The 16,054-nt window shown below is 41.8% G+C and overlaps 1 protein-coding gene across 2 annotated transcripts in view; it reads left to right on the top strand.

Moving 5' to 3' along the window:
* The window catches only part of ATG7 (autophagy related 7), a 173,139-nt gene that overhangs the window by 56,660 nt on the left and 100,425 nt on the right, over window positions 1-16,054 (top strand). The window contains exons 18-19 of one of the 2 annotated variants that reach the window (XM_075286941.1): window positions 8,015-8,137; window positions 9,121-9,307. In XM_075286941.1, coding sequence (XP_075143042.1) covers window positions 8,015-8,137; window positions 9,121-9,177 — 180 coding nt within the window. In that variant the 3' untranslated portion in view covers window positions 9,178-9,307. Of the gene's footprint in view, window positions 1-8,014; window positions 8,138-9,120; window positions 9,308-16,054 lie in introns of those variants that run through there. The other variant, XM_075286942.1, reaches the window with a different exon arrangement.

Below are 16,054 nucleotides of genomic sequence, written 5' to 3'. Positions count from 1 at the left end.
CAGCATATAGTCATGGCTATAGGTATCTGGTGCCGAATGTGAATTTTCTAGACGTGTGATGTGCTGGGAGGAGGAGTAGATAACCAGTAACGTCATCTACTGTCTGTAGTGGATGCAACAATTACACAGTGGTGTTATCTTACATTGTAATACTGTGTGTAATGTGTGAGAAAACCTCATAAAAAGAAAACAAAACCTTACCGATGCTGGTATATAAACCTACGTCCAGTACTACACCAAGAAGGGAAAGTAAAGGAATAACAATAATTGACAGAGACTTGCACCAACCCCTAAAACGTAACCTTTAATACATATCAATAAAAAAAAAAAAAGCCTTCCACAAAGACTGCAAAGTTCTCGGAATACAACCAACATACTGTAGCCCAATAAAAATAACACGCAAAAATACTGGAAATAACCAACAGATAAACCCCGACGTGTTCCTTCAAGGTGTCAGAACACGTCTGGTTTATATTATTTGAGCAGTGTTACTATATTCCTTGCGAGTCCCAATATATGCAAGTAAATACGTATAATGAAATACATATAGGTAGTGAATAAATGGGTTAAAAAGAATCCGTTTTTCCATCTTCCTTCCAGGTATAAGATGAATGAACCTTCTCCTGGTCGCTCAATGTTGTATAACACAGCCAAGCGCTAATTACAATTTAACAGGTTTTGTAACATTCAATAAGTGGATGGATCCTCTGGGAGAATCGATCCCCTGAAGGTTTCAGTATTGTGCCCTAATCCAGCTATAATACACGTATGCACTTCCTGAGATAAGAGATCTTACATCAGTTATGGTTGCAAATTCAGACCCAGGCAACTCCCTCATGTTCCTTTCTGGAAAATCTCAGCAAAATGTCCTCTGCCATTTCATGTGGGTGTCCTGGATTATAATCATCTCATGTATTCAGCCCATGCTCCACCCTGTCTTTGAAATGCTGGGAGAAGAATAAAGCAGGGGCCCGCTGCTGGGCTTCTAACAGACTGCTGAGTCAAGCCAGCTTGTCCCCATGATGCATCCTGAAATAGTTTCCTATTATTTTATCTAGGGCTGCTCAGCAAGCCTCCTCTGTTTCCTCTCCACCATTTGCTTATCTCGCTCTGCTCAGGGAGAGTTCATGTTTCATTTGGGGCTCTGCTGGCTTCCAGTGGCCAGATGGTTATATAATGTGTCTAATGTAGAATATCAAGTGGTATCTATTATAAAGGATCCCTTATCGGTGAATAATGTGCTGTGCATGGTAAAAAGATGGTCTTGACCTTGAAATTTTCTGACTATGCCTCATGTACCTGCAGATCTAGTCGCCAAGAGGGCAGCATACAGAGGCACTGTTTTCCTAATTACATCCTGGAGAACAGATTTGCATATTTTTTTTACCCTAAACAGCTATGGTCAGACAGACGCAGTAAAGATCCTATAATTCACAACAAAAGCCAGTGACTGAATTCCTAACACTCTATATACCTAATATTTATACAATATCAATAATTGTATAATAGAATTCAAAATAATCATTTCATTTTGTAGTCGGTAACTTTTTATGACTGATTTTGCCCTAAATCAGCCATAGCCCAGATGGTCTGCCAAAACATTATCCAAATTTTCAGCTGTCAGTTGGCTGAAAATAAAAATTGTTTGGCGTAATTGGCCAAATTCAGTTGCTGCTGATGGGGTCGTTCGCCGTAATGTTGCTGATCATTATCTGATTTGTCAATGTGAATCTCTTAAGAACACACAGAAAGAATGACTTCCACTGTATAATGTGTCATTCTAACACGGGCAACAGACAGAACAGAGCAGCACAGTGGCTCAGTGGTTAGCACCTTGCAGCGCTGGAGTCCTGGGTTCGAATCCCGCCAAGGACAACATCTGCAAGGAGTTTGTATGTTCTCCCCGTGTTTGCGTGGGTTTCCTCCGGGTACTCCAGTTTCCTCCCACACGCCAAAGACATTCTGATAGGGACTGTAGATTATGAGCCCTATATGGGACAGTGACTGACAATATCTGTAAAGCACTGCGGAATATGATGGCGCTATACAAGTAAGCATAATAATAGCTAATAATTCACTAATAAAATCACCGGTGAGACTATAAGTCCACTACTATTGATGCCACGGATCATAAAGTTGTTGGGACTGTCTCTTTGGGTTCGGTACACATGGATCACGTCCGCTGCTAATTCACTATTTCAGGAAATTGGTATTGAATTTTCCAATATTCCACTACTGTGATAACCACCTTAGATGAGCTAGTCATCGTGACGAAATTTACAGTATAGTCATTTTGGCCACAGCTTTGCTTTGCAAACGATGGAAGCCATGGTGAAACCCACAGTATAAATTTACATAATCTGGATTGGAAATTTACACTGCGCTTTATGCTGTAGGTTTTGTGTGCAGTGTGGGATGAGATTTGGTTAGATACCATCCACTACTACTATTACTGTATATCATTGTGGATTAGCATTGATGTCTTTAATGAAGTGCGTAGCTCTTTGGCGTGAGACGAGAGGACATGGTCCTGTAAGCATAGCCATCAAGCAGGTGGTCGGGGTCAGGAATGGAGTGATCAGATTGGTTACTATTGGAAATACTCCATCTTCTTCTTCTTTGGGTTCTCTTTCACACTTCATTAGCCACTTTCATAAGGTGAATCTTTCATGTTCTTGCTTTATTCTATATATTTAACCATACAATGAGAGTGCAATAATGGCCACAGTGATTCTACAACACCACTATGCCACTTTCAAAGACTATTCCAGAGAGGACAAAAACTAGCATTATGCCTCAGTCCGGAAGAAGTTATAAAGCCATTCCTAAAGCTCGGTGAGTCCATTGAACTGCAGCTATAGCCACAGTGCTGAATCTTTCTTAGGGCGGCTTCCTATTAGAATTTTTCCATGGATGCAACAGTAGATCATCCTGAACTCCAAAAAGAACATCTAAAGGACTTCAGCCTCAAGTAAGGTCTATATTTGCAAATGGACAATAGGCTATATGAGGTTGGACAGTCATGGTGAAGAACTTCTATCCAAAAATGTCATCCATTCTTATCCTATAGGGGAAACATAATGGGTTTGTGCAACAAGATAAATGTACGAAATGCGAAAGAAAGTCTATGACTGAATGGCTGTGATGAAACTATTTTTCATTGACCCTGCCACAGTCGTGACCTAAACCCATTTATACTTTGGTACTAGCTAAAATGGCGTGTTCATTCAAGAAAATCTACCTAAGAGTAACCTAAAATTCTTCAGAAGTGATAGGGAAGGGTAATGTAATTTTGTGTTACTTGTATTGTTCTGTAATATATGTACAATTTATGGCTGTTTGAAGTTATAGGCCCAAAGCCTGAGGCTGCAATACTTATTTGGAAATCGCAGCGTGTTCGTGCTGCGGATCTTACCGTAAAGTGGGTATGGGATTCGCAATAATCTTTTAGGCTGTGTTCTCATCTGCTTCAGAGGTTCCATTAGAAGCAAATTCAGTCCAAAGTCCTGCATTATGACCAACATTGTAAAGTATACCTGATATACCCTATTATGATCAATAGGGTCAGTCAGGATCTGTTTTGTATGTTTTATTATATGACAAATAAGTACCCATCAGGATTTTCGGATGGAGATGTGGGCACAGCCTTACCTAAGATTTGTAAGCTGTTGAGCTGTCTGTATTTCGAAGTCATGTGATTATAGCAGCATTGGCACCATTTTAGGCAATGTGTAGGAGTGTGCAAACCGTAAAAAGGATGAGCTGCAAGTCTAACACAAAAGCCTTGTCGACGCAGTGGCCGTGACTGAACTGCAGCTCTACTGTATCCATAACACGGCAAATGATAACTTCCCATTAGTCAGTTAATAAGAAGGGCGTCACAAAGGTACTATGCCTAAAGACCTACAAATACTGCAACATTTTCACAGTCGGTACAAAAATATAGCCTGACTACAAATTGTCCAGCTCTAAAACACGTTGTACACAGGATTTGATGCACAATGAGATCAAATCTGGGTCTTACGCTAAACTGCTACAACACACCAAATCCAATATGTGTGAATCCGGCCGAATACCGGGAAGCTACTAGACATCGCTACACATTACCTAACAGCTTTGTATGACCGGCTTTTCCTTTTTACCATTTGAGGTTTTTATATTCCAGTCAATATACGCAATGAAGAGGAGAGGTATGGTTGGCTCCGAGACTTTCACAACCGCCCTTCCCATTAGTATTGAATGAAAACCATTTGCTTTAGGTCCAGCGTTGTCCTAACTGAGAACAGGCTCGGCTTCCTTCCTCTGCTCCCTTTCCTGTTTGTGTATGGGAACCTTCCCTCAGTGTGTAAAGACAGGAAGGTCACTCTTTCTATGGAAGTCTGAGCCGTGTCAGAACCTCGCTACACACACATATTAGTACATGCAGACCTTTGTCGTGTTGGCTCTTTTCATTCTTCGCAATGTTTAGGTTTGTATCGTAGACGGCAGGAGCCGGTATCAATGGTCCGTGCAGTAAGACAACATCCTGCAAAGCAAGACGTCTAACATGAATGGCATAGTATCATAAACATTGATGTAATCACTGGCGTGAATTATTACTCATTTTGTATGGTAGTGGGAACAATTTAGTTTGTGCATTTCATTGACTTTGGGAAATGGTGCATATCCCAGAATCGGGCGGGTCCTAGTATATCCAAACATAAGCCCCTTATAAGAAATTGTCCAGAAGAATACATTTTTTTAATAAAGGATTCAAATAGATGAATTCTTTCTTTACAAATAGTTTACCCAATGATCAGTGTTAAAAAAACTCGTTTAAAAAAAATGACTCGTTGAGGCCCAATCATCGGCTTCAGTGGTCTCTGTTATCAGTCTGAAGACAAGAGGGAGTTATGCTGGAGCCTAGCCAGAGGTAAGTAACACTGTTGTCTATGTTTGGTCGCCTCCCCTGGGGCTCTGCTTATTTTACTCTGGAGTCTGAAGACATAAAAGCAGTTCCAACTCGGACCTGTTTGGTCCAAACGAAACTGCAGATAGAACCTCTCAAATATTGTAATAACTGACCTTAGCAAAATCGACCTTATCCAAGTTGCTGTTAGGTTTTGGATATTTTTCAATTTCATCGCTCATGGAGTGTGTCTGTCTGAGATATTGAACAATATTTAATTATTGGGCCAAACTTTAATATTCTTAGTAGAATATCCAAAAATACACCTAGTCAAGGCAAGCCCCCTAATCTGGCTATAGTCAGCGATCATTCTTATCCTCACCTTTGGCATAAGTCAGTTTTTGTGCATGAAAAGCGCAGCCCCCACCCAGCCCTGGAAACTAACGTCTCTGAGGTCTATTAGCTACATCAAAGACGACTCCTCCTCGGAGATAATAGAGGTATGAGCATATACGTAGATATAGCTTGGTAATATAATTAACCACAAATATGCAAACTTTAGAAGCCAATGCTATTTAGACAAAACCTGTTACATTCACATCAAAGTACAGCAGATCAAGGTCTATAATAATTATATTATAAATATGTCATTGTCAACACCGCAGGCCCCAAAATCAGATTATAGACGTGTTAGGGCCAAAAAAAAATAACAGAAGAAACTGTAATTAGTTAACTCTAAGAAGCCTCACTCCTTGTAGGAGAAGGATAAGGCCAAGTTCACATTTCAGCAAAGTTTTTTTGCTTGTGAATGCACACATCATTAGACCTTCAATTAAAGGGATACTTAAAAGGAGTTCCTTCACCAGAACCCAGCATATCGAAGCAGCCCCACAGACAGACGGGTTAAGAGCATCTTCTCCTTGTGAACCATTGCCTCTGCTGCTGCAATATCACCATCTTTGTCAATATGCGAATTAACTCTTTGGAGCACCCTGAAGGTGTTACCATTGCTCCATAGAGGTAAGCGGCGACACTGTCATTGCTCCATAGAGATATGAATGTAAAGGACCAAAATTCAAATCCAGGCTGGATTTTGGAAATGTAGGAACTGTGTTCTTCTAGACACTGTCATTGCTCCAAAGAGCTCATTTGGATATTAACAAAAACAAATATTTCAGCTGACGTCTGCTGACAGACTCCCTTTAAAGGGATCCTATCATTGGATGCCCTTTTTTCTAACACGTAGGAATAGCCTTAAGAAAGGCTATTCTTCTCCTACCTTTAGATGTCTTCTCATTCGGTAAATATTCTATTTTCCATGTCTATACAAAATCGTTCTCTTGAAGCACTGGGGGCGGGCCCCAGCGCTCATACAGCACTGGGGGCATCCCCAATGCTGCGAGAGAGCTCTCCAGCGCCGCCTCCATCTTCTTCAGGAACCGGCCTCTACACGTCGTCTTCCGGCCTGGCTTTCAATCTTCTACTCATGCGCAGTTGGCTCTGCCAGCAGGCCTCGGGCAGAGCCGTCTGCACCTACGCGCGACCATTTTTTTGTGGCCGCTTACACGAGCTCTTGTAGTAAGCGGCCACAAAAAAATGGCAGCGTGCAGGTGCAGTTGGCTCTGCCCACTGGCAGAGTCAATTGCGCATAAGTAGAAGATTGAATCCCACCCCGGAAGACGATACGTAGAGGCCGGTTCCAGAAGAAGATAGAGGCGGCGCTGGAGAGTTCTCTCGCAGCATTGGTGACGCCCCCAGTGCTGTTTGAGTGCTGAGGACCGCCCCCAGTGCTGCGTGAGAACTCATTTGCATACCGAAATAAACCCGGTTTTCTACCGAACGGCGGTGCGGAGAAGACATCTAAAGTTAGGAGACGAATAGCCTTTCTTAAGGCTATTCCTACGTGTTAGTTAGAAAAAAAGGTATCCAATGATAGGATCGCTTTAAAATAGCTAAACATGGAATCCTTGACCTAAAATGTTACTTCTCCCCACTCCCGTGTTGCTCTGGTCCAAACTCCGATGTTCTTCTTTTCTGGTGTCTGTCAACACACACAAAATGTTTGGAGATGCCCACTCAGATAATAATAGGATGGAGGAGTGATCTGCCTCGGCAAGAGAGATTGATACGACATTGCCTGTGTGTTTTGGGCAGCTGGAAGCCCAGAGCAAGGGAGACCCGCTTACCATTAGGACCAGAGTGCCGGGGAATGAGTTGTTATGTTGGGGTTCCATGTAAAGCCATTGTAAGCAGGACTGGAGTCGCAGTTGGAGACAATTTTGGGTGGCAAAAAATTTGACTCTAGCTTCAAACTAATCTCATTATTTATTTCTAATTATATTAAACAATTAATATAGTATAATTCATTTGATGTGTAGATTGTTACACTATATTTACTTTCATAGGAAATCAATCCCTAGACTTTTTTGTGAGTTAGAGGATCTTTACTGCATCTTTATTGACTCCGCAGCCTTGGTCTTACATATATTTTACGCTAGGTTCACACCTGTGCCCCGATTCCATTCTTCAGGTCCATGAAAAACCGAAACCCAATCCGGTTACCCATGGAAAACCACAAACCCCATAGACTATAATGGGGTCTGTGTGGGTTTCCGCCTGAAAAATGCTTGCAGGACTTTTCTCTGCTCATTTTTCGGAACTAATGGTAAGCAGAATCCAGGGGCAGATGTGAACTGAGCCTTATTTAGCAATTACTTATAAAAGTGTTTGTAAAAATAATAGTTGCACATTTTTATGTACAATGTCTAAACACATTTTCTGGGCAAGTGTAGCCGGTGTCTCTGCAGGATCCTCTATTATAATGGTGTACATTCCTGTGCACAATAACTTCAGTGCAAACAAAAAAAGCACACAAAGTCCTTTTGGGCAGAAAAGCAATTTATCTCTCCTAGATAACTAAAAGCGCAGTAAATCTTATCACGGTGCTCCCTGCTTTCTGGCGGCTTATACCAGTACTTACATCCGGGTGACAGCTAAGAAACAAGTTACCCAGGATCAACCGGCACTTCCATCTGTAGGTTGTGAAGGTGAACTTCATGAATTTCTAGGTGACCCATCACATTCACTGCAGACGCTTTATCGTGTTTTTATCCCTTGTCTTTTCAGGTCATCCATCAGTATGAGGAAGATGGCTTCCAGTTCTTGGCCAAAGTTTTTAACTCTTCGCATTCCTTTTTGGAAGATTTAACGGGTCTCACGTTGCTGCATCAGGAGACGCAGGCAGCAGAGGTCAGCCTTATTTAACCCTTTCCGATCTTCATATTGATTAACATGTCTTTATGTTATGAGCCTTCTGTTTCTTCCTCCAAATGGAAAACCTGCCACCATAAGAACCGATTTAAGATTTACTGACTGCTCCCATTAATGCGGATAAGACTCTCCTTACAGTATGTTTAAAGCAAAGCTTTGAAGAATTGTGCTGTCAAAATTTACAACTAGTCGTAGAACAGGGCACGTGTGGAATGCAGATTGCCAATGGCCAGACTCCAGGTGCTGTCAGCAGGAGAGGGGCCCTTTTGACACCTGTATTCTGCTGTATGAATGAAGAGCAGACAGGCTGTAGCTATACCCTATGTATTAACATTAATGTTACACTATACTTGGAGAGAAGCCTTCACAAAGTTGATCCCCCCTCTGTATGTTTATGTTACATATATTACTCCTTCTCATGACGGGATCAACTCTAGTAATAGATAGGACTGTATGGTGGCTCAGTGGTTGCCTTGCAGCACTGGGTCCTGGATTTGAATCCAACAAAAGGCAACATCTGCATGGAAATTGTACATTGCATGGTTTTCCACTGCCACTTTTGTGCCGAGAAGTCAGTGGAGGTCACATAGTGATTTCCAGCCCTACATGCAAGACTGTATATAGCGATAGCTGTCAGTCACTTATAGGGCCGCCATCTTGACTTCTCAGCATACAAACAGCAGATACTTAAGCGGATAAAATTTGACTGTATTCCCACAAATCCCACTGCCTGCAGATTGGACTGTATTTTCCACGTGACAGGTTCCCTTTAATGTTTAAAGTGCCTCCTAAGTGTAGTCTCACTTTTCTAAGTTTTATTGCCAGTGCACTATAGTATAAATAAGGGTGCATGCTCACAGAGAGGTAACTGCATGCAGCTGAAAACCCACCCGCATGGAGCCACCAATGAATGGATGTCGTACTATATAATCATGTGTTCATTGGCGCCCATTTTTTTGCAGGGTTTCGACGACATGTGGCTACCATTCTTTGATCGTGCACCCTATGAGGAACCATAATATGATCAGCCCCATTGCTGCCTATACTGTCCTTGGTAGTCTGATATTTGACATGTTGTCTCCATTGAACACGCTGTGAACATTGCAAACAGAAAAGACAACCATTAAAGGAGTTATCCCACAAATAATAACAATTCATACCGTTGTCTGATAAAACAGAACAAGTTTTCAATTCGACTTTAGAAAAAATACATACTATTGTGTCTATATATTGCTGGCACATACTTCATTTGCCCCTTCCCCTGTTTTCTGTTGATTCCCTCTAAGAATGTCTAGCTAGTGATCACACATGCCCAATAGTTTAGTCCCATCACTTGAATCCTCTAATAAATTATTCATTTTAATGTTCAGGCCAGCACACTAAATGAGCTGACACCTCGTATGTTCACATGGTGGATTTTGGGGAGGAATTTGAGTAAGCAAGTCTTCCAGCTCAAAACCTCTCAAAAAACAGCCCTGTGGAACGTGATCCAGAAAGCGTTATTCGCTCATATAACTAGTCTCATACAATGGGGCGGCACAGGAAAGGAACCTTGACGTCTGACGTCACATATGTCCCTGGTGACATCCCAGTTCTTTCCTGTGACCACTGAGGCCAGTCACTGGAACAAGCCCCCTGGGCTGGCTGTATTGTACAGCAGTATGTTTTTGTGTTGTGTTTTTTTTTTTTTTTTTTTTTTTTTTTTTTTTGGGGGGGGGGGGGGGGGGTTATTTTTCACCTTTTTTCCCTCCTGCCCCAGAACTGTAATACCTAGACAACCCCCTTAAAGATGAAATTAAATAAGGCAGTGAAAAAAAACCCCATCATACTCCCCTGTCTCCGGTGCCTCCCAGCACAGCCTGGTCCTACAGCTCTGTTGCTTTCTTCCGGAAGAAGTCCCCTCCGCACTTGACCGCTGATGGCGCTGATTGAAGGACATGGGAAGTCACTACCTGTGACATCCCCAATTTTCCTCCTTAGGCTGCTGAAGCCACTTATTGGCCTCTGCTGTCTTGTGCTACTACTGAGTGATTGGAAGGGACAAAAGACGTCACACCAGGCGAGGAATTCTGCTGCAAGATGACAACTGAGCAGCAGGACCAGACCCCGCTGGGAGGACAGGTGAGTGTGTTTTGTTTTTTGTTTTTTTATGTTTTTTTTCACCTCCCCCGGCCTAATTAAAAAATAAAATTTATATCTCTCAGCATGGTTTCTTTAATGATTCAGAAGTTGAAATTGCAGCAAAATTGAAAGCAGTGGGAGGCAGATTCTGAAGAGCGCAATAAGCTTTTAAAAATTCTTATTTGGGGGGGATTACAAAAATCGACGCACTAAGTATGGTTGCCTCTAGTGACCAATGGAAATAACTTTAATTTTCAGTCTTTTTGAGATATAAGTGCATCAACCTACTACATTTCATAACCACCCCTTCACTTCTCCTTATTGATTCTGTTAGGTCAATGGGCCCTCCATTATTGTTTGGCTAGGCTGGTGATTTCTGCAGCCCTTACGAGAGATGCAAATCATTGTCCTGCTAACAAGCAATAGTCTGGAAGTTAATACTTTACTGATTTGAAGTAGTCTTGTTTACTTTCATATATCTTCTGAATATCATTGCACTGTATCCAGTTCCTCGTACTATAAATCTCCCAGCCTTGGCCTGTCTGCTAATAATAGAGCGATGATTCAAGTTACTCTGGGAGTTATTTGAAGAGCGCGCTTACCTCATCTCCTAAGATAGCTTCCACCTGACTCCCGAGTGTAGCTCTACACAAAGATTTAAAGCCGGTTGCTCTTGTATCCAGTGTCAGGAGTCGGTAAACTGTTGATCATTGTGAGACGGATCCTACTGTGTCAGGAGCTCAATGAGATGCTATTCAGGATGGAGCATAATTTGCTCCCTGGTTGAATTACTGTGATGGTCCAACTGCAGGAAATTAACCAACTTGAGTAGCATTCCCTGACACTGACTACATGTAATAGTATAGCTGCATATGTGTTAGCAGAGGAATTCATATATACAGAGGCACTGTTCTCCTAATTACATCCTGGAGAATAGATTTGCATATTTTTTACCCAGAATCCCTAGCGGAGCAGGAATGACTTGTAAGTCTCCGTACGCCTATGTAGGCACACACTCTCCCTAATGTGTATGATTATCCCCTGACCCTGGTCTATAGTCTCTCACTCTGCCAAATCAGTATCCCTGCGCTATGCTGAGGAGGTCCAAAAGACCGAAACAGCGCTGTCCATAGCTGGGAGTCTGTTCCTTATGGAATAGAAATACTAATTTGGCAATTACATCCGCATCATGTTAGTAGGCTTATTAACTGAGTCATGCATGATCTTAAGGATGCTGCCCTCTAGAGGGCAGCACACAGAGGCACTGTTCTCCTAATTACATCCTGGAGAATAGATTTGCATATTATATACAGTACTGTAATGGTTCTTTCTGAATTACTAAACCACACTCTTGTTAGCCTTAACTGGAGTTTATCACTGCTCCCAGCTATTTTAAACCGCTCCCATAGTGTTGTAGATGCTGTTAGCAAAATAAAAACCACACCTTTCTTATGTTTCAGAGCCCCAGGGATGCAGAGAAAAAGCACTTTTATTCTTTATTCAAATGAGGATCAAATGTGGATCTTGGATCTTACTGAACATTGCTATATCATCACTAAACACGTCCATCCTGCATTTAGCTTGTTCCCCTGGACTGTATGAGTGGATCGTAAACCTGCCCATCCTGCATTTAGCTTGCACCCATTGGTAGTGTGAGTGGATCCTAAATCTGCCCATCCTGCTTTTAGCTCGTCCCCCTGGACTTTGTGAGTAGATCCTAAACCTGTCCATCCTGCATTCAGCTCACCCCCTGAGTAGTAGGAGTTGATCCCTCGGGTCAAGCTGAATTCAGGATGGGTGTATATAGTGATCATACAGCAGTGCTCAGTAATAAAAGAAAACTAGCAGCTGTCATAGATTTCTGTTAAGGCACCTGAACCAGGGCGGATGTGCCAAAATTGTGACTATGTGTAACTCATCATAAAGTAGGTGCATACTCCAGCGAGGCATGGATTATCAGGGCCTATCAATAGGTTATAAATGGTTATGCAATCTGTAGGTTTATCGGGTGCCAATCAGAGGCCTTGTCATAGCTGTACATCGATATAAAATTAATCCCGGCGCTCCTTTAGATGCAAATGATTTACGGTATTTGTGCAAATTATAGATAACCAAATCCAGACAGTATAAATAGTTAAGGGTCATGAACAGCCAGGTCTTGTCAGTTCCCAGACATTTTGGTGATACACTCACCTTCAGCAGGATAGTACAAAGATGTGCAAGATGTATTCTAGATGTGCAAGTTGGCGTACCATACTGGAAGGAAAAGGGGCCCAACACCAACTGTGACATGTGACACGCACCATGCATGGTTTCTACAAACCTGTTAGTCGACATTGACCCAGTTAGTAAATGCTAGTTTGTGTTATTTTAGCTAAATTTCTCTGTTTTTCAATCTGCATGCTCTGCTGACATCAGCAGGGAGGAAGTAAAGAACTGCAGCAATTTGAGTCTCCAACTCTGTCTCTATTGATACATATGTAGTGAGCAGCCTGCAAGTGAAGTAAGCTACCAAACATTGTAGAGCATTGATTTCAAGTTTAGAGCTGAAACTTGAATTTACAGAGGCCGTGCCCTCATATTTTGGTATGTTCATGTAATATATACATTTTCATAGCCTTACTACTTTATATGCACTTATTACTTTAAGGACTGTGGAGCAATTCTAGGTGGAGACAGAAAAAATGTTTCAAAATCAAATTAATTATTTTTAATTATATTATACAATTATCAATATATTAAAATTAATTATTTGATTGTTGCATATTTACTTTCATAGGAAACCAATCAGTAGCTTTTTAATTAGAGGAGCTTTACTTCTTCTTATTGTCCATGGCTGTCTCTCCTTTATGCGGGAGTCGGAGCAAGAGTCAGAGTTGGGCTGTGGAGTTGGAGTTGGTGGTTTGTCCTCCCAACTACTCAGCCCTGATTCCTTCCCATTTATAAGACTTCTCTCATTTAGGTGTCAAAGGGGCTCCAGTATTATATTCTGGGTGCGACTGGAACGTCTGTTTCGTTTATAGCAATCCCACTATTCTCATATTCCATGACTGCATTGATTTTTTTTTTTGTAGTCTGCCTTCTTCCATTTCCCACATTGCTTTTCAATATCAGCAACATCTCTGTCCATGTCTGCCTGTGTCCAGGTCTCAGTAACGCTGTCTGAGTTTTTTTTTCCAAGTTTGCCGAAATCTTATCTTTAGATTTTCTTGATTTTCCCACTGCTTGGATTGTCTACTGTCTTCAGGTAGTTAATTCACGAGAAGAATTGCTGAGATCAGAATCTTTTCTTATTGTAATACTTTCACGTGACCTCTCGCCTCATATTTGGCAGGCGACTTCCTGGGTCTTGTTGTAACGTGTTTTAGGATCTTAGAAAGAATTTTCATTGTGTTTATTGTAGAGAGAATAAGTTCCTTAGCAACAGTAACACAATTATCTACAGGCACATAAAAAGAGACAGCGCTGGAGTGCTTGGATTTATTATCTCTCCGCTGCTGGCTGTTAGGAAAAGAAACCCCAGCCTTCAATTATACAAGGGCGGAAAGGACAATCCTAGTGTGTCATCGGCCTACAGTAAAAAAAAAATATTCTGAGGGTTCAGCAAAAAAAAAATAAATTGCACTTCAAATATCTTTATTGTTGCATGCTTATTATACGCAGTTATACTAATATATATATATATATATATATATATATATATATATACACACATTTTTTTTTTTTTTTCTTTACTATCCACAGCAACCAGTGACATGTATGTTTTATGTCTACACTGTAATAAAACGAGTCCTACGTAAGCATCCTCATCCATAAAACCTGCCCCGGGATCTAATCAATGCAGAGAGCACTTTATAATGTACAAGTATATTGTGTCTGCCTCAATAAACCAGGCACCCCTATCAAGCTCAGATAATGGATGTCTTCACATTTGGATAGCAAGAGTTAAAGGGATGTATCAACATGGAAGTTTTCTCTTTTTTTTTTTTTTCATTAATTTTTTTTTTTGACCCACTGGGGATTGTTATGGTCACTTATTTCTAAGTGTTTTGTAAACTTGGGCATAGATAAAAGTTGCCTTTGGAGTATGGGAGGAAATCCAAGCAAACATGGGGAGAGCATACAAACTCCTTGCAGATGTTGTCCTTGGCAGGATTCGAACCCAGGACTCCAGCATTGCAAAACTGCAGTGAGCCACCATGTTGCCCCCTCTGTTTGGGGATTCTGTCCCCCATTCCGCATGAAAAATGTGGAGAGAAAAATCCTGCAAACAGTGGATTGGGTATTGAGATCTGAGGAGTTTCCTTGCAATGGACCCAAAATTTCAGTTTTCTTCCCCCAGCCACTTACATATCAGTCTTGCGTTGTGATATAATGCTTCATCTTGCTGGAAAAAGCATTGTTCATCATCCACATGTTCCTGTATGGTTCGGTGAAGGTGCTCTCAGAAAATGTTTAGATATTATCTTTATTCATAGCAATGTTCTTGGGCAAAACTGTCAGTAGGCCCGCTCCAATAAATGGTGTCTGGATGCTTTACTGTTGGCATGACACAGGATTCATGGTAGCGCTCACCTTTTCTTAGGCCTCTGCATACAACATGAAATAATATATCCCAAGCTTTTCACACTTCATTTTAGTAAACGGGACTTGGACTACGATACCGAGCTCCACTTCATTAATTTTTCATTAATTTTTTTTTTGACCCACTGGGGATTGTTATGGTCACTTATTTCCAAGTATTTGGTAAACTTGGGCATAGATAAAGGTTCATCGGCCCTTTTGATAAAGTTGCTCTTGGGCCTCAGATTCTTTCCAGAGGAACATTGGCTGGCCTATAAGACTCCTTACTCCAGATTCCCGCAAAAGCCTCTCACCTACCCAAACCCATTCTCTGTTCTGCACCGATGAAGGGAAATTATCCAGAAACTGCTTTTTGCAGATAGGCATCTGTTTTGGTTTACATCCATGGCATGCTCCAATGCCTATTTAAAGGGTCTGTTTTTTTCTATAGACACCTATAAGATTCTTAAAGTCTTCATGATGGTCTCCCTAAGGAGAAAGGGCACCCCATACATCTCCATAATGCAATTTGATTTCCATGGCTTTTGCTTGGCAATATCCTCCCCATAGTCCTTGCCAGCTGTGAGAAATGTCCCGATGGAAATGACCCTTTCCATCAAGATACAAAGGGGCTTATTAGCATAACCGAAGAAAAAACATTTGGTATTTGGTTGAGGGTGGGAGTGAGCGTGGGGTGTGTGGTTCGGGGGTACGTACGTTCTTGGGGTCTCGTCGTTCTTGTTTGAGACGTGTGGGTATGGGTGGGCGTAGAGTGGGTGATGGGTGAGTGGGGGGGGGTTACAGGTCTTTGGGTGGTGGTGGGGGCTTAGTAGTCTTTGGGATCTCATCTTCCTCTTCTTTGGTAGCAGCTGGACACGTATCGGGCAGCGATCTCCACAGTGGACTCCTCTTCTCCCAGTAGGATGTAGAGTTTCCTCTTCTCGTCTGCAGATGTGAAGTCTGGGATGTGGATAGAGAGTCTTTCAAAGTAGATGGCCCTCGTAGCTGAGTATTTGGTGCAGTGTAGCAAGAAATGGGCCTCGTCTTCTATGGCCCCTTGGTCGCAGTGTTGGCACAGCCTGTTTTCCCTTGGCTTGTATGACTGCTTGTGCCGCCCCGTTTCAATTTCTAGATTGTGGACGCTCAGTCTGTATCTGCTCAGGGTCTGTCTGTGTTTGGGGTGGGGGATTTTCTCCAGGTAGGTGGCCATGG

Source organism: Leptodactylus fuscus, chromosome 9, assembly GCF_031893055.1.
Source record: "Leptodactylus fuscus isolate aLepFus1 chromosome 9, aLepFus1.hap2, whole genome shotgun sequence".
Taxonomy (NCBI): Eukaryota; Metazoa; Chordata; class Amphibia; order Anura; family Leptodactylidae; genus Leptodactylus; species Leptodactylus fuscus.
Note: the sequence above shows the minus strand (reverse complement) of the source record. Positions and strands in the feature narration are given on the sequence as shown.